The sequence below is a fragment of the Monodon monoceros genome, unplaced genomic scaffold (genome assembly GCF_005190385.1).
Source record: "Monodon monoceros isolate NGI ecotype Baffin Bay Population unplaced genomic scaffold, NGI_Narwhal_1 Super_Scaffold_19, whole genome shotgun sequence".
NCBI classification, from domain to species: domain Eukaryota; kingdom Metazoa; phylum Chordata; class Mammalia; order Artiodactyla; family Monodontidae; genus Monodon; species Monodon monoceros.
The window spans coordinates 37,376,773-37,400,661 of record NW_021703775.1 but is presented as its reverse complement, the minus strand read 5'-3'; the positions used below and the strand labels follow the sequence as shown (position 1 = coordinate 37,400,661).

The following is a 23,889-nucleotide window of genomic DNA, read 5'->3' as shown; positions in this document are numbered from 1 at the left end:
AGCACATAATTTGAGTTTGGTTTTATTTTGTTTCGGGGATTTGATCATCCAGACATTAATTAGAACCAGATTTTTAACTTAAAAGTTAAGACTTGAAGAGGTCATGATCACAAAATTTAATGAAAGTATACTTTTTTTAAAGTTTTCTGTTTATTGAGTCAGCTCTGTTCTGAGCCAACTGCTGATAAAAATGTAAGCTATAGTGTGAATTAGCAGGATTTTTATACTATTTGTAGATAATATATTACTACTTTATATAAATCATTGAAACCTTTCTTGTTTCTTGTTCTATCTCTCTTAATAAAGTCTAATTTGTATGTTCTGTGTCACTTTACAGCACAGATTTTCTTTGAAAGATTAACAGTTACTGAGATTTGATTATTAATACTACAGATCCAAATGCCTTATCTGCAATTCCGAAATCCAGAAAGCTCAGAAAGCCAAAAGCTTTTTGCATACATTTGTGGCAACTCAAGCCTGACCTGAGCTACTGTGGTACTATTTATAGTTTTTATTTATTCCACTTAATGTAAATGCTCATTTGTTTCACTGAAGAAGTATTAATGTGTTTGGTTGTGGGGCACTGCTCCAGATTCATAATATACAATATATGTACATATTATTTCCCCGAAATTAAAAAAATATCTGAATTCCAAAATAAATCTCCAAGAATTTTTGAAAATGGATTATGGAGCTACATGAAGTTTCATTAAACTTTGACACTGTCAAGCAAACATGACTTAAAGCAGTGGCAGCTTATTGTTTTAGAAGCACCTCTGACCTTCTTTTCTGTTTAAAAAATCTAGGTCTAAAAGTCGTTTTGGTCAAGGTCGGCCTGCGTAAAGCACCTTAAAATATAAGAAGACAGAAGACTCACCTCTGGACATCTGAAATTGCTTATCACTTCTTGAAGGTCTTCAGAACGATGACTTCTAAATGTTTTAAGTTATTTATTAATTATTCTTGCAAGCCACATAAATCGTAGTGCTAAGAGAAATATATAGTTAGGTCTTATGAAATCTAATTGTAAATATGAAACTTCTTAAATCTAATTTTCCTTTGGTGTGATGCTAGGCTATGTAGAACATTAGTATTTACAAATTTGCATAGTTAAGGCTCCTAGTATTTGTTATCCTTTATTTATTTGAAAGAGACGAGGTCTAAACTCTCAAGTAGCTAAGAGTTTTTTAAGACCTTAAAAATTAGGGGAACACAGCTGGTAGTGGTATGGTACATGTACACTAATTATAGTATGTCTTTGGGGCTGTAAATCTTGGGATAGCACTGAGAACTGCAATTTGTGTGATGAAATTTCCAGTGATGCTAATTTTAAGTTTGCATGATTATTAAGGAGTTACAGATCTCAAGACTGCATTAAATAAATTTTCAAGATGAAGTAGTTCTTGTGTTGGGCAGAAGCCTTAATTTTTTTCAGCATTATTCCATAGAAAGCACAATGTTAATCCAACTCTTTTTTTTTTTTTTTTAGTTGTGTTTTTTTGTTGTTGGTTTGGTTTTTTTTTAGTTTTTAGTACTTATTGGTCATCTGAGCTGGAATTACTGATTATTACCTCTTTCTTCTGTGAAGCTAGTGCCATTCTGAATTTGTTAAAATAAGCATTGATAATTTTAAGGCTAGTAAATCATTTCAGTTGTATGAGACGCCCACTGTACAGTTCTCAGGGCACTAAAACTCAACCATATTTCTATAGCCATTCGAATAGCCCCTTAAAACAGTTATAATTAGTTATTACTTTAGAGATGTCTAGAAGGAAAGATTCCCAAATACATTTGATGGATGAAAAATTGCATATATTTAAGAAAAATCAAAATCAAATTCTATTCTATAGATCATGTTTTAATTTTCTAACCAAGCAGAAAGAGTGCTCAGGGAAAATTTGTTCCAAACCATAAGCATATAAAAATTATGCGTTTGGAAATTACTTGTATGTAGGTCTCTGAAAAACTTTAAGATGCACTGTTTCTATTTTTAGTCTTCCTTTGCCTTATAATTGAAATTTCTTCAGATTAGAGAACAGACTTTAATAGTGTATGACAGAACAGCAATTTCTGTTGAAATGTCCAGGTGTTACACTCAGTTTAGACGTACAGAAATCATTATTTTTAATGAGTGTTTTAGTTGGTAAATGAAGCTAGATTTTATTTGATGTTATACGTATGGCTTTGCCAAGATTTTTGAACTTCTCTTTGGAAATTTTGTTGCAGTCGATATATTTTTCAATTGTTTGATATTTTTGAAACAGATTATAAAATTTTTATTTTCAGAAGAAAATGTTTTATACTACATGATCTGTACGCCCTGTTAAATACCAGCGTCTTGTTTAGTTTACTCTGATCAAAAGGATTTAGGTTTGTACATGTTCTACAGTGCTGTGACGGTCACAATTAAAAGAGGAAAATATGCTCATTTGATTTTTAACTGATGGTAGCAAGGCAAATTACTTCTCCCCTGGGGGGACTGTACTGCTGAATTTTTACAAACAGAATTTATCAGAATTTGATTTTCTTCAGAATGTGCTTTTAATTTTGTGGATGTCTGTAATTCATAGCACAGGTACCACAAACATTTTAATCAAACTCGTAATAGCATTTGTTTTGCCAAATACTTTGAGGTTTTATCTTCCATTAATTCTGAATTCACATTTATTTAATTGAAATAAACATTAATGACAAAAGTTGTTTGCAAAGTCCCCTGATCTGAATCATTCCATCTTCTCAAAAATGTTCGGATGGGCTCTAGATCACAGGTTTTCATGGAAGAGGTGAACTTTGTAAATTTTAAGGTTGTTTTAAATGAGATTATCCTGGTAAAGGTTCAGCAAAACGTTTAAGGGTAAAATACTTCAGAAAAGATAATTTGGTAACAGTGCTGATTCCATACTGTTGGACCATTTTGTTATTGTCCTTCTTCCGAACACTCAGCCAGGTATTGTGAGATATGCTAAGTGCTTTGGAAGCAGAGGCTGAAGCCCTATCACGCTAATCTGCCAAAGGCAAATCTTAGTATAAAAACAAACAAACAAACAAAAACCCTTTTATCTCCAGTACCTCGAATTAATTCTTCAACCCTCAACTATTCCTTAAAGAACTATTATGAACCTCACCTTTTCACACGGCTCAGTTAAAAGGCACTGGGGATACCTAGCCATAAATTGTAGTGCTAAGAGAAATATATAGTTAGGTCTTATGAAATCTAATTGTAAATATGAAACTTCTTAAACCTAATTTTCCTTTGGTGTGATGCTAGGCTATGTAGAAAATTAGTATTTACAAATTTGCATAGTTAAGGCTCCTAGTATTTGTTATCCTTTATTTATTTGAAAGAGAAGAGGTCTAAACTCTCAAGTAGCTAAGAGGCTTTTAAGACCTTAAAAATTAGGGGAACACAGCTGGTAGTGGTATGGTACATGTGCACTAATTATAGTATGTCTTTGGGCTGTAAATCTTGGGATAGCACTGAGTCCAATTCTTTTTTAAAATTTATTTATTTATTTATTTTTGGCTGCGTTGGGTCTTCGTTGCTGCACGCGGGCTTTCTCTATTTGTGGCAAGCGGGGGTTACTCTTCGTTGCGGTGCAGTGGCTTCTCTTTGTTGCGGAGCACAAGCTCTAGGCACGCAGGCTCAGTAGTTGTGGCTCACGGGCTCAGTAGTTGTGACGTGCGCACTCTAGAGCTCAGGCTCAGTATTTGTGGTACACGGGCTTAGTTGCTTCGCAGCATGTGGGATCTTCCCTGACCAGGGCTCGAACCTGTGTCCTCTACATTGGCAGGTGGATTCTTAACCACTGCGCCACCAGGGAAGTCCCTAGCCAGTCCAATTCTAATTGGCTAACTCTCTCATTTAAAGCTGATCTATTGGGGAGGGTGATATGGAGATAATATTATTTCCACTTTTATAGGACTGTTGCGGGGGCAGGGTAAATGATTTAGAGATCTAAAACAATTAGCACAATATTTTCTGGCTAATCGTAAGGCCTCCAGAAATGTTAACTATTATTATTGTTGCACTGTGGGATCTTAGTTCCCTGACCAGGGATTAAACCCGGGCCCTTCGCAGTGAGAGGGTGGAGTCCTAACCACTGGACCACCAGGGAATTCCCTGTTATTTTAATATTTGGGAAGTGCCCTTAAAAGTCTTTAAGATGGGAGATTGATATCCCTCTTCCTATAACTTGAGTTGCTAAGACTGATGTGTGTTTGTTTAATGCAAGAAAGAAAAGAGGCACATAATAGTTCAGTGGTTGCTGTGGCATCATTTGTTACTTTGTTATACTAAACCTTTTGCCTCATTTAAGCAGTGTAAACAGGATTTGTAGGAAGAGGTAGGAAAACTGTTTCCTGCTGTGTGGTGGTGAGTGACCTGTGCTGTCTTCAAAGAGGTTTACTGAAGGAGAGAGTGAGGCTGCAGCATGGTCTTATAGCAGCTCTCCTTCCAAGATTATCTTTCCTTGAGAAAACGTAGCTAGTTTCGCTTTTACTACTTGTCTATGACAAGAGTAGTTCTTATCAAACTGTAGAAGAGTGGGTGCTAAATTAGTAGCTGCTGAGAATGCTGCTAGCTCTCTTAAGGTGCCTTATCTCCTTCAGCCTCACAATAAACCCCCAAATCGGGTATTATCCCCATTTTATAGGTGGAGAAGAAAGTTCAGGGAGCTAAAGTAATCCGCACACTGGGATTGAAGTCTAGGTCTGTCAGCACATTCCAACACCTTGAAACAATTTTACCTTGGATTACCTGAAACATTTTCTCTTAGAGTGCTTCCTGGCTCACTGGCAGCTCCTTCAAACTGAAAACAAGTGATCCCAGCTCACTCCCTGTGGTTCTAGCCTTGTTTATCCAAGTGCCCACTTGAGATTTGTCTTTGGAATATCAGTAGGTGTTTCCAACTTAACGTAATAAAAGCAGGACTTGTGTTATGTCTCCCCAACGCACCACCAACTCCCTGCTCCTTCAGTAAATGACACTACTGCCCACTCAAGTGCACAAGCCGAATGTTTAGAAATTCCTCATTATTCCTCTTTTTCCTTCACTCCCCACATCCAATTCATCGGCAAGTCTGATATAAAACCTACATCCATTTGCTTCTCTCCATCGCCATAATCCATCACTCCAAGTTATTAACATCCCCAAGCCTCCTAAGTGATTCCAGCTCCCACTCTAACCTCTGTTATTCACAAAGCAACTACAGTAATTTTGAAACGTGAATCAGATCACATCACACTCCAGTAGCACCTCATCAAACCTAGAATAAAATCCAGCTTCCATTGCCCGGGTTTACAAAGTCCCACACAGCCTAGCCCCTGGCCGCCTCTCAGTCTCCTTTCCCCTCTTGCTACTACATTCCAGTCACATGGCCTACCTGCTCCTCCAATAAGTAAGCTCATTCCCACCATTTAGTTCCTTCACATTACTGTTCCCACTGTCTAGAAGCCTCCTTATTATAATTCAGATTTTAGGTTAGATGTCATTTCCTCACAGGAGGCATTTCCATGTACCCAATCTAAGGTAGCTGCCCAAGTCACTCTCATTACATCATCATAGTTTATTTCTGTACAAATCACAAATCTGACATTATTACATCATTATTTTTTTCTTTTTTTCTTTAAGTCTTTATTGAATTTGTTACAATATTGCTTCTGTTTTATGTTTTTGTTTTTTGGCCCCTAGGCATGTGGGATCCCGACCAGGGATTGAACCCGCACCCCCTGCACTGGAAGGCAAAGTCTTAAGCACTGGACCACCAGGGAAACCCCTTCTTTCTTTCTTTTTTGTCTATTGGTTTGCAATTTGTCTTCCATGCCAGAAAATGAAATGCATCCAAATAGGAAAAGAAGTAGGGCTTCCCTGGTGGCACAGTGGTTAAGAATCTGCCTGCCAATTCAGGGGACACGGGTTCAAGCCCTGGTCCGGGAAGATCCCACATGCCGCGGAGTAACTAAGCCTGTGTGCCACAACTACTGAGCCTGCGCTCTAGAGCCCGCAAGCCACAACTACTGAAGCCTGTGCACCTAGAGCCCGTGCTCCGCAACAAGAGAAGCCACTGCAATGAGAAGCCCGCGCACCGCGACAAAGAGTAGCCCCACTCACCGCAACTAGAGAAAGCCCGTGCGCAGCAATAAAGACCCAGCGCAGCCAAAAATAAATAAATAAAATAAATTAAAAAAAAAAAAGTAAAACCATATCTATTCACAGATGACATGATCTTGTATATAGAAAATCCCAAGAAATCCACTAAAAAACTATTAGAACATATAATTAAGTTCAAGATTTCAGGATATACAATCAACATACAAAAATCAATTTATTTCTATATACTAGCAATGAAAAATATGAATATGAAATTTTTAAAAATTCCCTTTACAATAGCATCAAAAAGAATAAAATACTTAAGAATAAATTTCACAAAAGAAGTGTAAAATGTGTACTCTGAAAACTACAAGATATCATTGAAAGAAATTAAAGAAGATCTAAATAAATGGGAAGATTATCCCATGTTCATGGATCAGAACAATTAATATTGTTAAGATGGCAATACCCCTCAACTTGATCTACAGATTCACCACAGTTCCTGTCAGATTTCCAGCTGGCTTCATTGTAGAAACTGACAAACCAATCCTAAAATTCATATGGAAACTCAAGGGACCCAGAACTGCCAAAACAATTTTGAAAAAGAACAAAGGGTTCACGCTTTCTGATTTCAACTCTTACTACAAAGGTGCAGTAATCAAGGCAGTGTAGTATAGTACTAGCATATGGATAGACATACAGATCAATGAAACAGAATTGAGAGTCCAGAAATAAACCCATCTATTTATGGCCAACTGATTTTCAACAATAGTGCCAAGACCATTCAATGGGAAAAGAATAGCCTTTTCTACAAATGGTGCTGGGAAAATGATAGCTTCATGCAAAGGAGTGAAGTTAGACCCCATCTCACACTATATATAAAAAAATTGATTCAAAATGGATCTAAGACCTAATTGTAAAAGCAAACTGTAAAACTCTTAGAGGAAAACACAGGGGTAAATCTTTACAAACCTTGGATTTAGCAATGGATACTTAGATAAGACACTAAAAGCACAAGCAACAAAAGGAAAGATAGATAAATTGGACTTTACCAAGATTAAAAACATTTGTGTTTCAGTAGACACAATCACGAAAGTGAAAAGACAGCCTATAGAATGGGAGAAAATATTTACAAATCACATATCTGATAAGGGACTTATATCCAGAATTTATAAAGAACTCTTACAACTCAAAATTTTAAAAAGACAACCCAGTTTTTTAAATAGTAAAGGATTTGAATAGACATTTCTCCAAAGAAGATGGCCATTTGGCCAAAACCACTTGAAAAGATGCTCAGCATCATTAGCCATGAGGGAAATGCAAATGAAAACCACGAGTTACCACTTCATACCCAGTAGAATAGCTATCACCAAAAAGCCACCTAATAATGTTGCCAGGAATGTGGCAAAATTGGAATCCTCATGAACTCCTGGTGAGAATGTAAAATGGAGCAGCTATTTTGCACTTTGCAAAGCAGTCTGGAAGTTCCTCAAAAGAAATTAAACATAGAGTTACCATTTATCTACCAATTTACCCTAACAGGTATATCATTTTCTATTTAGTCTCTTCTTGTGTTTACCTATATGCACATATCCATGCACAGAACAGTATTATCTGCTCTTTTTTTTCCAGATGGAGAAACTGAGTCCCAGACATGGCAACTTGTCTAAGAGAAACAGAAAAGAATGACCTGAGCAATGTGCCCTTGATGATGGTATTGCTATGTTAAACAAGTTAACACATGCATGTAAAGCAATTAGAACAGTGCCTGACATATGTAAGTGCTCAAAAACTGTAAAATATTATTAGACCATTATTATTTAGAAGTAACTATGTGCTCATTCCCACTTTTGGCCTTGCCTCATGCTGTTCTCCCATCTAGATTGCTCTCTTGCTTTGCTACCTATTGAAGTTTTCCCCTTGCTCCAGGTCCCTGCTCAAATCTCACCTTCTCCATGAATCTGCTGACCTCTCTCTTCTTGAATCGTGTTGCATTCACAACGTTTCCACAGTTTAGCAGTCAGATGTTCTCACTGCTTTTGTTGTTGTTATTGACCTTGACTCCCCAACCAACTCTTATGCTGTATTAGTAAAATTATATATGAAACAAACAACAGTGTTCACATTTGTTAATTTTGAGTGGTAGGTTGTTTAGACTATGCTTGTCTGTAGTTAATATATTTTCCCAAATTAAAGAAAAAAATTGAGGACTTCCCTGGTGGTCCAGTGGTTAAGACTTCGCCTTCCAATGCAGGGGGTAGGGTTCGATCTCTGGTCAGGGAGGTAAGATCCCATGTGCCTCACGGCCAAAAACCAAAACATAAAACAGAAGCAATATTGTAACAAATTCAAGAAAGACTTTAAAAATGGTCCACATCAAAAAATCTTTAAAAAAAAAAAAAACTTGAGCCAACCAGAAGCTATTGACCATTGAAATTATGAGACTCTCAGAGACTTCCCTAGTGGTCCAGTGGTTTAAGACTCCACGCTTCCACTGCAGCGGGCACGGGTTTGATTCCTGGTCGGGGAACTAAGATCCCACATGCCGGTGAGAATTTCAAAAAAAATTAAGAAAAAGTGAAACTTCGGCAAGAAACGTAGGCAACTGTCAGAATTATTTTACATCAAGAACAAATACTTGAGGGGGGATTTCTAAAGTGCATTTTTCATTTCTAATGTTAAGTAGTTGTATACTCAGGGAAGAAACATGACTTTTTCCCAGTAAGTGATGTGCAATAGCTGAATATTTGTTAAATGACATCTAGCTTTGTCCAACAAATCAGTGTAAGTCTCTCTGACAGTGGTTCTGGAGTGGGCCTAGGTTAGTATTTTTTTAAAGGTCACCAGGTGACTCTATTGCAGACACGTTGAGAACCATACTGCTATGTGACATGATATCTTTAAATGACTAATACTGTAAAACCTCAGTCAGAGTTGTGTTCAGGAGCATAAAAAGAAATCAGGAAAGCATAGATTCTGACATCAGAGTGCTGACACAAGGTGGCGCTAAAAGCTCAAGGAAACCATAGTTTAAATTAAATCACATTAAGCTTCATGCTTGCTTAGTCTTCCTTACCAAGTGTGCATACGCATATTGTTTGTAGAAGGAAACAGAATATTGGGGAGAGAGCTGATAAGAGGAATTTTAGCTAATAAGGAATCCTAGAAGGCAAATGAGAAAAAGGTAGAAAAGCAGAAAAACAAAACGAGAAACACCACTTAAAAGATCAAACTTAAATATGACGCCCTTCCTCAATGCCAGAATTGTTCTCATAGCCATGCTTCTGTATGTTTATTCTAAAGATTTTATATGCATTTAGAAGTCTCTAATAGTTCTGAAAAATTGAGAGGAAAAATGTTTAAAAAATCAAAATAAGTGATGGGAAATGAATTAATGCAAATTCTTAAATATAGAATAATGAACTGTTTCTCCTTTTAATAAATATATTAACTTAGCATAATTATGTCTTCTAAATGAGTAAGTTGAGGTCCAAAATATCTAGCCTGCGAAACTCTGCACTGTCCTCGCTGCAGTTATCTGAAGACTTGCCACCCTGTTCCTCCTAGCCAGCTGGGCAGAGACACAAAGACACAGAGAAGCATTAGACAGGTTTACACCAATATGTTAATAGAGGTCATTTCAGGGATGGAGCAGGTAAGGCAGAATTATAGATGCTCTTTCTTTTCATTGTTGTTTGCCTATGTTTTCTTTTTAATTATTAAATATTTCAACTAGACAGAAAAGTACAGAGGATAATACAACAGACATTCAGGTACCTACCACCCAGCATTTTAACATAATAATATGATATATATATTTTTTTTTAAGAAATGAAGCATTTCAAATACCCTCACCCTATATAGATAACACTGCTTCTAGCTCTTCCTTTCCCAGAAGTAAACACTTCTCTGAAATTTGATGTTTATTATGCCCATGCATGTTGTGATACTTTTACTACATATACTATGTATCCATAACATAATATACTATTTAAACTTTATATAGTGAACTTATCTCCTTATATGATTTTTTATACTCTAAATTATGGTTTTGAGATTTATACATTTTGAGACAGATAGCTTCTGTTTATTTATTTTAGCTATAGTCATCTATTCTATGAATCTACAAAAATGTATATATCTATTTCCTGTCAGTGGGCATTGAGTTTATTTTCAGTTTTTCTCTTAAAATAATGCTGCAATAAAAACTTTCCATCGTTGTCCTTGTGCATATATGAGTTGCACAAATTGCCTAAAAGTTTCCAAACTTTTCTCCAGAGTTGCTGTACCAGCTTGGCCTCCTGCTAGCAGCATGTGAGAGTCCCTGTTGTTCAGCTTCCTCACCAACAATGAAGGTTGTATCATCAGGATGACTAAATTAAGCCACAATAACCAAGAACCACCAGTGACTTAATTCAAAGGTTTGTTTCTTGCTGCAAGTGCAGTGCAAGTAAACAGTGAAGGGCCGTTTGTCACAGTCACTCAGGGACCTGGGCTGAGAGGATCCATCCTGACACATGCTTCTGAGAGGCAGGGAGAAAGAACTAAAGGGCTCGCACTCTGGCTGTGAAAGTTTCTGCACAGAAGTGACAGACATCACTTCTGCTCACATTTAATTGGCCAAAACAAGACGTGATCACCTCAAAGCATCCCCATTCCTACCTTTAGGGTCTGAATGTTTGTGAATGGTTACCAAGGTACTGATAGACTTTAATTTTTATTAGTCTAATGAGTATGAAATGGTGACTTGCTATTTTTATTTATATGCTCCTGATTATTACTGAGGTTGAGCATATATTCAGGTGTTTATTGCCCAAGTGTGTTTAGTCCTTTGAAAATTGCCTGTTGATATCCTTTGCCCATTTTTCTATTGGGTTTTAAAAATCTCATTTTGTAGGATATGTTTATAATCTGGCTACTAATCCTTTATTGATTCTATGCACTATAAATATCTTCTTCCAGACTGTGGCATTGCTTTCCACTTTGTTTAAGGTGCCTTTGTTCGTGGAATTTAACTTTAATGTAGTCATATATGACAGTTTTTTCCCTTATGGTTAGTACTTTCTGAGTTTCATTTAAGAAATCCTTTCTTATTTAAATATTTACACCAATATTTACTTTCAAAAGTTTTAAAGTTTTGGGACTTCCCAGTTGGCGCAGTGGTTAGGAATCCGCCTGCCAATGCAGGGGACACAGGTTCAAGCCCTGGTCCGGGAAGATCTCACATGCCGTGGAGCAAGTATGCCCATGTGCCCCAACTGCTGAGCCTGCGCTCTAGAGCCTGCGAGCCACAACTACTGAGCCCACATGCCACAACTACTGAAGCCCACACACCTAGAGCCCGTGCTCTGCAACAAGAGAAGCCACTGCAATGAGAAGCCCGTGCACCGCAATGAAGAGTAGCCTCCACTCACCGCAACTAGAGAAAGCCCGCACGCAGCAATGAAGACCCAACACAGCCAAAAATAAATTTAAAAATTTTTTTAAACTTTGAAAGTTTTGCCTTTTCACACTTAGAACTTTAATCTATCTGGTATTGACTTCATGTGTGATACAAAGTGGGGATCTGATTCTTTTTTCTTTTTTTAATATTTATTTTATTTATTTGGTTGCACCGGGTCTTAGTTGTGGCTCGCAGGCTCCTTACTTGCGGCTCACAGGCTCCTTTGTTGTGGCACATGGGCTCCTTAGTTGCAGCAGGCAGTTTCCTTTAGTTGTGGCTCACGGGCTCCTTAGTTGTGGCATGCATGTGGGATCCAGTTCCCCAACCAGGGATTGAACCCTAGTTGATCCATTGGGAGCACAGAGTCTTAACCACTGCACCACCAGTGAGGTCCCGGGATCTGATTCTTTTTTTTTTCCATTTAAATATAAAATGATTTCGGCTTCATTCATACTTTCTTCCCTGACTTATAATGCTGCCTGTCATGTAGTATCATGTTTCCATTTATGTATAAGCTTTTCTGGGATCCTTAGTTTGTTCCATTGGTTTTTGTCTAATCCTGTGCTAGAACTACACCGTCTTAATTACTACAGCTTTATTTTTTTAAATTTTTTTTTTTTTTAATTTCTTTTTGGCTGCGTTTGTTGCTGCACACAGGCTTTCTCTAGTTGCAGCGAGCCGGGGCTACTCTTCATTGCGGTGCGCATGCTTCTCATTGGGGTGGCTTCTTTTGTTGTGGTGCATGGGCTCAGTAGTTGTGGTGCACGGGCTTAGTTGCTCCACGGCATGTGGGATCTTCCTGGACTAGGGATCGAACCCGTGTTCGATCTCTTCATTGTGGTGCACAGGCTTCTCATTGCAGTGGCTTCTCTTGTTGTGGAGCACGGCTCTAGGCACGCGGGCTTCAGTAGTTGTGGCATGTGGACTCAGTAGTTGTGGCTCACAAGCTCTAGAGCGCAGGCTCAGTAGTTGTGGCACGCAGACTTAGTTGTTCCACGGCATGTGGGATCTTCCCGGACCAGGGCTTGAACCCGTGTCCCCTGCATTGGCAGGGGAATTCTTAACCACTGCGCCACCAGGGAAGTCCCTTATTTTTTAAAAATAGTTTACCTGGTTTAAAAATTAAAGACTATAAAAAGATTGCATGTCAGGAAATGGAAACCATACTAGGTGTTTCAATAGATGGGTGTTAATATTAGAAATTGGTTAGGGACTTCACTGGTTGTCCAATGGTTAGGACTGCACACTTCCACTGCAGGGGGCACAGGTTTGATCCCTGGTCTGGGAAGTAAGATCCTGCAAGCCGCTCAGCCAAAAAAAAAAAAGAAATTGATTAAACAGGCAATGGAGGATTTAAAAAATGAAAAGAGGACATTGAGGTACTAGAGTAATTGCAGGTATAGCCACCACCTTTAAGGCTGAGGAAACAAAGTGAAGAAGTTTCCTATTTATCATTTATACTTTTACTTGGTAAATGGTGTCTTTTGGCCATTCAGAGTTTTTATGTTTAGCTACTCAAATTTACCAATCTAATCTTTCATGACTTTAGATTTTGAGTCACATGTAGAAAGGTCTTTCACATTTAAAGGCTATAAAGAAATTCTCCATGTTTTCTTCTAGAACTTGTATAATTTTATTTTTCCCATTTAAGTATTTGATTCATTTGAAAGTTTTAATGGTATAATATGTGAACTATGGATGCAATTTTATTTTTCTTTCAGATGGCTACCCAGTTTCCAGGGTGTCAATAAGCACACATATTGGATAGAATTCTTTCCTCCACTAGTTTGAGATGCTGAATTTATTACACACTAAATTCTGGTTTAAGGTAATTCTAACTGCAAATCCCAAAATGGCTCAAACACAATAGAAGTTTACCTTTCATTTGAATAAAATCCAAATAGGTGGGGCTTCCCTGCCAATGCAGGGGGCATGGGTTCGAGCCCTGGTCTGGGAAGATCGCACATGCCGCGGAGCAACTAAGCCCGTGAGCCACAATTACTGAAGCCTGCATGCCTAGAGCCCATGCTCCACAACAAGAGAAGCCACTGCAATGAGAAGCCCGTGCACTGCAACAAAGAGTAGCCCCGGCTCGCCGCAACTAGAGAAAGCCCACGCACAGCAACAAAGACCCAATGCAGCCAAAAATAAATAAATAAATTAATTAATTAATTTAAAAATATATATATATTCACTATTTTACTTAGCAATATATCCGTATTAGTTCACAACAAACACATCTATTTATTTTTGCAAAAAGAAACAGAAATCAACCAAAAAATAACAAAACTGGTTATCTATGGGCAGCAGGAATGAGGTAGAGGCGTTAGGGTTGGAGAAGCTAGGCTTTACCTAGTTTTTAAAGCTAGGCTTTACCTAGTTTTTATTTTTAAAAACTTTATTTTGAAATCATTATGTTGTAGGAAAAAATGGAGCACAAGAGGATGGTCTTGTCCCAGGTCTTGGGAGTCCCTGGGACCAGCCACCAAGTGAGGGTCCTTCACTTCATGCAGAAAAGAATTCAAGAGTAGGCCATAGTAAAGTCAAAGCAGGTTTATTTAGAGAGAGAATACACTTCACAGAGCTTGGACCATCTCAGAAGGTGAGAGCGGCCTCAAGGGGTGTGGATGATTAGTTTTTATGGACTGGGTAATTTCACAGGTTAACAAGTGTCAGGAATATTCTAACTATCTAGGAGAAGGAGTGGGGATTTCCAGGAATTGGGGCACCACCCACTTTTTGGCCTTTTATGGTCGTCCTCAGAACTGTCATGGCACCTGTGGGTGTGTCCTTTAGCTATGCTAATATATTACAATGAGTGTATAATGAGGCTCAAGGTGTATTGGCAGTCGAATCTTCTGCCATCTTGGGCCTAGTAGGTTCTAACCGGTTTTCGTGGTATCCTGTTCTTAATGGTTGTGCCCTGCCCTCTTCCTTCCTGTCTCAATTATAGATTCACTGGGTACTATAATGTAGCCAAATTGACACATAAAATGATTAAGTGGGGATGAAACAGGAAGCATGAGAGTCAAGAGCTGTTTAGGAAATAAAATCAACAAAACTTGGAAGTTGAGTTATGAAATGGTAGGACAGGGGTGGAAAATTGAGGATAATCTCAAGATTTTTTTCTTGGAAGAGCCACTGGCTGAAATGAGAAATTAAAATAGAAGAGCGGACTTGGATTGGGGCATCTGGGAGAATTGTGCCCAGCTTCTTGTCATCCACACTGAAACAAACATTCTAGGAGAGAGCCCCACCCAGGAGTTGTCAACTAGAAGTCAATTCATTGTATACAGAAGAACTCAGCTAAACCACTGAGAAGCCACTGTGTCTAGAAAAGTGCCATTATACATTTTGAATATAAATAGATTAGTAAACTTTCAGCATATAAACTAAGGTTTAAAAAAGAAGTACATATATAAAATGACAAGAGATTCTCCTCATTGTTTGGGAAGGAGACGAGAAACAAATAATTGCAAAGTTGTTTTTCCCTAAACTGCATACACTTCACTTTAGGCTGTAATGATTATATGACCTATGTATTGCATTATTGTGTCTTTGTCAAACAACAAAAACTTGAACTTAGCCCTTTTTTGCTGCAGAAAGTGTCCTTTTAGTGACTTTTAAAAATTGAGTGGCGGGCTTCCCTGGTGGCTCAGTGGTTGAGAGTCTGCCTGCTGATGCAGGGGACACGGGTTCGTGCCTTGGTCCGGGAAGATCTCACATGCCGCGGAGCGGCTAGGCCCGTGAGCCATGGCCACTGAGCCTGCGCGTCCGGAGCCTGTGCTCCGCAACGGGAGAGGCCACAACAGTGAGAGGCCCGCGTACCGCAAAAAAAAAAAAAAATTGAGTGGCATTTTATAATGAACTTAACAATGTAAAAATGGGATTTGGTTCCCAAGCTATTTTTGTACTTTGCCCTCAAATAACTGACTAGGAAAAACTTAAACTGACTAAAAAGGAACTAGAAGAGTCTTCCACTACCTTAGCTAGGAATGGACTACAAAAGTTTTTTCTCAAGGTACAGTGCACAATTGTTCAGAGTAAAGCACATAGAGCCCTTAGCATTCAATGCATTTTCTTTATATTTCTAAAGTTCCTTAAATATTTAACCATATATATCAGGAAAAGGACAATTGGAGAGTAGAAGTTCAATTGCAGGCTTTTTGTATCAATGACATGTACATAAAAGCTTCAGAGATGACCCAGACAGATCTCTGTGTGAGCTGTGTATATATGATAGTGCTACCATATTTCTCATATTTAATGATATTCTACTTTTGGAATTTTAGTGTATGTATACAAAAATGGGTTTAATAACTCAACCGTGGTTCTGATTTGTCATATATTAATAATTTCTTAAAATTCTTGTATGTGCTTTTTACAATAAAAAGTAAAAGTAAGTGATGCCAAAAAAAAATAAAGAATAAAAAAACAAGGTGTATCTATATCGTAGTGAAATTCACAATGCCACAGATAAAGAGAAGACTCTAAAACCTTACACAGAGGGAAAAAACCAAGCCATAGTCAAATTACAGGGAATTGAGATGACGTTGTATTCTCAAGAGCAACATGGGAAAGTAGAGGACAATGGAGCAAGGCAAAGAAGACAATAGAAAATGCTTTGAATCTTCAATTCTGTGCCTAAACTATCAGGTATGAGAGCAGAGTGGAGAGACTTAGTTAATCAATGACTCAGGAAGTTTACCTTCCATACATACTTTCTCAGGAGGTTATTTGTGTATGTAATACACCAGCAAAAGGAAAAGAAGGTGTGGTTACCCAAAAAACAAGGGACCCAACAGAGGAGAGACATGAAGAGGACCTTCTTTCAGTCATGCACTGGAACCAGAGAAGAAAGTACAATCAGAGAAAAGTCTTTGGCTCTTCAGTGAACGGTATTTACACAATCATAGTAATGAAAACATTGTTTTTTGGTTTTCCACTTTTAGAATCAACATATGTGAGAAGGGGGCAGGGTCGTCCCTACAATCCCTTTGTTCATCTCTCACCCTTCTTTCCTACTCCATTCAAGCTATACCTTGGTCTCTACTGGGCCACACAGACAGTGATCAGATGAAGATGTGAATCCATCTCAGTGACTGCTGAGGGTGAGAGGAAGCCAGTGACTAGATAAGTGAATTATGTGTCCAGGGAAGCCAGCAGTGGGATGGATGTGATTCAAAGGAGTGAGGGGACTGTGAGTGGAGGTTTGAACTGGTTATAATTGGATTTATAAAAATCAAATCCCTGAATGTGGCGAAATAAATTCATTAATCCACTAAATATAACATATATTCTTTTAACTATCCTATACACTGGAAAACAGAGCTATCTAAAGAAATCTCTAAATATTATTCAATCAAATTAAGGAGTGTTATGTGGAAGATAATGTTGGTTGCTTACCCAGCAGCCATTCCATTCTTTCTTTGCTAATAGAATTCCAATTTTGTTCAGGTGTTAAGTGGTAAAATGCTTGTAAAGGAAGCTGACCCTTTACTAGCCCCAGAAGATGAATTTTGATTAGTCCAGCCTAGTCATGGTGATTCACATTCCCTTGCCAGTGGTTCATTTAAGGAGAAGCATGTGATTATGGATAATGGGAGGTGAGGGAAAGTCTGTTGTAGCGCTTCTGGGAAAATTTCCCTGATGTTTAAAAATAGGCACGAGTAAGGGATGTACTCTTCTTCCCTTTCAGGCCTTTGGATGTTGTATTGTCAGAACATTAAGCTTGGAGTTGCTGAAACCGTATTGCAGTCATGAGGAGAGCCAAGAGAGGAGGACAAAGCTGCTATGCTGAGAGACGAAAGAGGGGAACAATTTAATGAAAGTCTGGGGCTGGCGATTAACACTTTGGCTAAACTACCTCAGAACATTTTGTGAGAACATGCTTTTTTTTTTTTTTATTGTTTCAGACAGTTGAGTTAGATTTCCTGTTACTTGCAAGCAAATGCATCCTAACAGAGCCTAAAGAATTCTAGGGGAAAAAAAAAAAAAGAGTTCTAAGGAATTCTGGCCAAGATAGTAAATAGATTTTTTAAAAGTGATTTCCGGCTTCCCTGGTGGCGCAGTGGTTAAGAATCCGCCTGCCAGTGCAGGGGACACAGGTTCATGCCCTGGTCTGGGAAGATCCCACATGCTGCAGAGCAACTAAGCCCGTGCACCACAGCTACTGAGCCTGCACTCTAGAGCCCGCGAGCCACCACTACTGAGCCCATGTGCCACAACTACTGAAGCCCATGCGCCTAGAGCCCGTGCTCGGCCATAAGAGAAGACACCACAATGAGAAGCCCGTGCACCATAAAGAAGAGTAGCCCCCGCTCCCCGCAATTAGAGAAAGCCTGTGCGCAGCGACGAAGACCCAACCCAGCCAAAAAATAAATAAATAAAATAAATAAATTTAAAAAAAAATATATAATGAGGCTCAAGGTGATTAAATGCCTGTGGTGACTCTGCTACAGTGTACCAGAAATGGGGTTTAAAAAAAATATATATATATCATTGGTTCGATGCTCAAATTATCCCAGACTTGGCCAGTGGGAGCCCCTTCAAGCCAGATCCTGAGTCCTCTTGGCATCTCTCCATCACTTACTTTTTATCACTTCCATACTTCTCAGCACAATAAGATGTTCCAAGCTCAACTGGTATTTTCCCTGTTCCTCTCTGGAATCAGCTATTTATTCAAGGAACACACTGGTTCCTTTTAGTGATGATGTTATTTAGAAACCAACATCTAGGTCCTAGATATACTCTACTAGGATATTTCTGATTCCAGTCCCACTCTGTGGTCAGACCTAGGAAGTATAAGTATATACCTTCCTTCTATATTTATTTCTATAACTATCCACCTGTATAGTAAACTATTATTTCACATTGATAATTCCAAACCCAGTTCAATAACACGGGATTCATCTAATTTTCTCCCTTTTTGTTTTTGTTTCTTCCTTGTCAGTCAGTGAGAAATCTGGCTACCATTATCTGAAATATATATATGTTTTTAAATATTTTATTTTATTCACTTATTTTGGCTGCGCTGGGTCTTAGTTGTGGCACGCCAGATCTTCGCTGTGGCACGCAGGATCTTTTAGTTGCAGCATGCGGGCTCTTAGTTGCAGCATGCAGACTCTTAGTTGTGTCATGCAGACTCTTAGTTGTGGCACGTGGGCTCCTTAGTTGTGGCACGTGGGCTTCTTAGTTGTGGCACGTGGGCTTCTTAGTTGCGGCATGTGGACTTCTTAGTTGAGGCATGCAGACTCTTAGTTGCGACATGCCTGTGGGATCTAGTTCCCCCACCAGGGATTGAACCTGGGTCCCCTGCATTGGGAGTGTGGAGTCTTACCTACTGGACCACCAGGGAAGTCCCTGAAATATTTTTTATTATGTGTTGAATCGTCTGTATGAGCCAATCTCCTGCCCCTGCTGCTGCCACTCTCTCCAATGCTCTCCTCACAATGGGTTGCCATTACCTGCTACCTTAGAGTTATCCCTGTTGCCCTGCTCTGATATCATCATTATATGGGCCACCATTACGTTCTCACTTGTGAAATCAATTAATTCTGAAAATAAATAGCAGAGGATCCTTTTCTTTGCTAATAAACAAATACAATGTGAAATCAAGAAATTACTCAAGTTTATCTAACTTTTTAAAATTTATTTATTTTATTTATTTTTGGCTGTGTTGGGTCTTCGTTGCTGTATGCGGGCTTTCTTTAGCTGCGGCGACGGGGGGCTACTCTTCGTTGCAGTATGCGGGCTTCTCATTGCAGTGGCGTCTCTTGTTGTGGAGCACGGGCTCTAGGCGCGCAGTCTCAGTAGTTGTGGTGCATGCGCTCTAGAGTGCAGGCTCAGTAGTTGTGGCCCATGGGCTCAGTTGCTCTGCGGCATGTGGGATCTTCCTGGACCAGGGGTTGAACCCGTGTTCCCTGCATCGGCAGATGGATTCTTAACCACTGTGCCACCAGGGAAATCCCTATTTAACTTTTTAATATTTGAATGGTGGTATTCAAAAAAGTATCCAGTCTAAAAGCACTATTTGCTTAAAAAATATATTTAAAATATCTTGAACATACAATAAGAGGAGTGAATCACAAAAATATTATGCCATGCAAAAACAAAAAACAAACCCAGGTACGAAAGAGGTCTTTACATACTGTGTTTTACATACTGTGTTCACTTTGGCACCACGTATACTAAAACTGGAACTATACAGGAAAGATTAGCATGACCTCTGCACAAAGATGACACAAATTTATGAAGCATTCCATTTTTTTTGTTATACATATGTTACCATGATAAAAAATAGTAAACTAGAAAGAATATATACTGTATCATTCCGTTTACATGAAATTCTAGAATAGGAAAAACTGTATCTATAGTAACAAATAGCAGATCAGTGGTTGCTTAGGGCAGGGGGATTCACTGCAGAGAGGCATGAGGGGGAACTATGATGGAAATGGAAATTCCATTTTGGGGTGATGGAAATGGTTTATAACTTGATAATAGTATAAATTTGTCAAAACACTTGAAACTGCATACTTGAAATGCATTTCATTATATGTAAATCATATTTCAACAAAATTGATTTTTAAGAAAAATATTGAAATTATAGAGTTCTAAAGAGCTGGAAAGGATCAAAGTGTCTTCTGCTTTTTCAGATGATAAAAACTGAGCTCTAAAGAGGCTAAAGTCATTAGGCCAACCAGTTGATTGCAAAATTAGGATAGACTTAAGTTTCCAAACTTCAACTAGTTCAGTATCTTTCCATACCTGTCTCTTCTTTCTTGACGTGCCATGGTACCTGACCAGAAAAGTACTCTGCAAAAGATCAAATTTGTGCTTTTCCTTTCTTTCAGATCACAGGCTAGGGTAGAGAATGACAAGCGAAGCCTTACTTAGAAGGATAGGCAAACAGTAGGGAGTTCTGAATGTCCTGGGAGAAGGGCATAGCAAGACTTTCTGTGTCTTGATATAAACAAAATAAACAAGAAACTGCCTCATTTTTTTGGGAAGTGGTGCTTGCTGGAGGAAAAGGGAGAAATGTGGTTCTGGAACCTTGATACATTGAGTCATCCTGACCCAGCCCTCCTGTGGCTGTGTGTGAGCTGCTCTGGCTGATTGTTAAGAGTGGGCCCTTGGGGGCCAAATGTGGAACATCCTTGGCAAACTTAACTTGTCTTCCTTCAGAGAGTTCGACCTCATAGCAGGAATATAGACAGCCAAGGTCATCATCCACAAGCAGTGGACAAGCAGTGCCTTTTGGATCGAGGGGGACCAGTTTCCAAAAGTGACAATGTGAGATAATGAGAAACTATGGCATTAGCCAATTGATCAGACTCCAATTAAGAAGAGAACAGAACCTGCTATAGACTGAATAAGTTATCTCTTGGTGTATCTGGGCAATTCATGGGGGAATGTTCTACAAGTGGGACATAATGGGCTTCCTGCTAAAAGGGCTTTTAGGTAATTAAGCAATTGTTTGGAAAAAATAAAAGCATTTCAAATATATGTGTATTTGAGTTTATAGAGCAGGTTATACTAATTTTATTGGAAATGTTAATCCATCCAGGCAGCAATATTTATTGAGCATACACTTACTATGTGTCTGCACTGTGCTAAGAACTAGGGATACTGGCTATACTCCTAGAGTTTAGGGGGTATAGATAAGGTGCTTCACAAAATAGACTGCTATGCAGTGGGGAGCATGGGTTCTGATGGGATTCAGAGAATAGACCCCTAATCTACTCTTCAGATGAGGAGAAAGGAGATCAGGAGGTGCCTCTCCAAAGAAAGTAACATTTTAGGCGTAGAGCTGAAGTAGAGGCTATCCACATGAAGGGGATGACGTTGTTCTAGGAAGGTGGAGACAGCATAAACAAGGCCCTGGAGATAAGAGGATGTGAATATTTCAGGATAAAAGGCAAGTGTAATAGTTTAATGTGCCTGGAATAGAGTCAGGGTAGCAGGAAAAGATGTGGGATGAAGCTCTGGAGACATAGGCTTTGATCCTAAGGGCAATGATGAACCACTGAAGGGTATTAAACAGGGCAGTGGCATGATTAAAATGTCTAGAATATTTTCTCCAGTTACAGTGTAAACAATGGACCAAAGAGAGGCATGATTTACATGGTGACCATTAAGAGACTTGTTGGAGTAAGTGAGAATTATGGAGGGAAATAGATTTGAGTAAGGAGATACAAGTTTTCAGGACTTGATTGGGTTTTAGGGATGAGGGAAGAGAAAGAGAAGTACAGAATGATGAACTGTTTCTGATAGATGATACATCTGAGTAATTATAACATCTTTGTGCATATATGTGGAGAAAAATGCCCAAGGCAACCCTTGCTATCCAAACTCGGGAACTTGAGATTCAAGTAATATTTTGGATAATTTCTTGGCTATCTAAACTCCTGCTATTGGCTAGTATAGCCAGGAACAAATAGATTTGGATAACAAGATTTCTTTGGATTCCCTACCTAAAGCCAGGAACTGAAACTCAGGATTTAGATAGTAGCGTATTTGAAGTATATTTGTTTTTCGGTTTTGTTTTTAAAGAAAGTTTTGTTTTGCCCTGTTCCTTGCCATATAGGTTCAATATTTTAGATAAAAAGAATTCTATATGATGAGATATGAAGTTTACATTTTAATAAGTTGGTATTTAGGAGAGAGCTCCCAAGACATATGGTATTAAATGTATTCGTATGACAAAATTAAAGTTTTAAATATGAGTAGCTCTATTTTTTAGTATTTTATTTATTTATTTATTTATTTATTTAATTTATTTTTTTAGTTATTTTATTTTTGGCTGCGTTGGGTCTTCGTTACTGTGCCTGGGCTTTCTCTAGTTGCAGCGAGTGGGGCCCACTCTCTGTTGTGGTGCTTGGGCTTCTCATTGCAGTGGCTTCTCTTGTTGCAGAGCACGGGCTCTAGGCGCGCGGGCTCAGTAGTTGTGGCTTGCAGGCTCTAAAGCGCAGGCTCAGTAGTTGTGGCTCACGGGCTTAGTTGCTCCGCGGCATGTGGGAACTTCCCAGACCAGGGCTCGAACCCATGTCCCCTGCATTGGCAGGGGGATTCTTAACCACTGCGCCGCCAGGGAAGCCCTATTTTTTAGTATTTTAGTTTTACATAGTAGGCTTGTTAAGAACTAAGGAAATATATTTGCTGTCAAGTGATCAATTTGACAAAAATCTATTATCTTTACACAAACCAATACAATTTTTAAAATATTCAGCACCATTCTAAGATTTCAATGAAGAAAACAAAACAAATTTGATTTTAGGAACAAAGCACTTTTAGCAGAGTTTTAAAATAAAAATTTCTTCCGTATTCACTTCTGGTATAACAAGGACTTTTATCATTATTTGACTTATATTATTGCCGTATTTTTTCTCAAGTTGACATAAAACGTGTGAAAATATACAAAAAAAGGCAGTGACGATCCTCTAGTATTCCAGCATAGTCCTTCAGAGTCAGAGGTGACAATATATATCAAACGTTAAGGACTTTTTGAGATTTGTAAGGGGATTTCAAAATGTTGAAAATATGAGTGAAAACTGTGATAGTATTTATATGGGGTTAGATAATAGGAAAAAAATTTTAATTTTAATGTTTTCTCTCTTGATAAGAATTCCTTTAGTGATAGATCACAAGTTCCCTTCCATAAAGCAAAAGCATACGTTTTTCTATAGACTACCAAACACATTTGGACATCTAGGTTGTAAATGTAGATTTCAGATAAGATTATACTTACATACAATGTGGTCTGTCTCCTACTTCTCAACATCTCCTAAACACTCACTTCTCACAACACCCACCCCTCTCAGCTGATGCCCCATCTCATTCCATTTTTTATTAAAAAAAAAAAAAGGGAGACTATCTCATCTCCTTCCACCATATCTATCAATTTACCTATACTTCCAGCCTCCTTCTCCTTGCCTCCTGTATCAAAATTGACCAATCACTCTGCTTCTGCCCTGGATCCCTTTGGCTCTCACTGGCCTAGAACTTCACTCCCCTCTCCTACATCAGCTCTATCAGGACATACCACCCCAAAATATGTCACTTTGGCATATTGATTATTTTGAGCCAAGGGCACTTAAGAAACAGCAGATGCAGGAAGGGCTCTCTGGCCTCCTTTTTTCTACCTAAAAAACACACCATAAAATTTCGCATGAGAAAGGTGTCCTCCCTGTACCAGAGAGGACATAGACTGGGAATCAATGCAGAAATAGATCTCTACAAACAAACTTAATAAAATAACTCATCTGTTTTGCCCTGCCCCAATATATCTCGAAGCCACTTTCCTTTAATTTACTGCACCAACCCAAACCCCTTTATCTTGTTATTTCTTCACAAGTTTATG

At 38.6% G+C, this 23,889-nt stretch overlaps 1 protein-coding gene and 1 non-coding gene across 2 annotated transcripts in view; both read left to right on the top strand.

The window, feature by feature from the left end:
• The window catches only part of KIAA1841 (KIAA1841 ortholog), a 66,666-nt gene extending 63,989 nt beyond the window's left edge, over positions 1–2,677 (top strand). The window contains exon 21 of the mRNA XM_029231405.1: positions 807–2,677. Coding sequence (XP_029087238.1) covers positions 807–843 — 37 coding nt within the window. The 3' untranslated portion in view covers positions 844–2,677. The remainder of the gene's footprint in view (positions 1–806) is intronic.
• Positions 2,678–19,696: 17,019 nt separating this feature from the next.
• On the top strand, positions 19,697–19,801 carry LOC114901182. Its single transcript, XR_003795063.1, has one exon. It is a non-coding gene; the product is annotated as a U6 spliceosomal RNA (small nuclear RNA).
• The last annotated feature ends 4,088 nt before the right edge of the window (positions 19,802–23,889 follow it).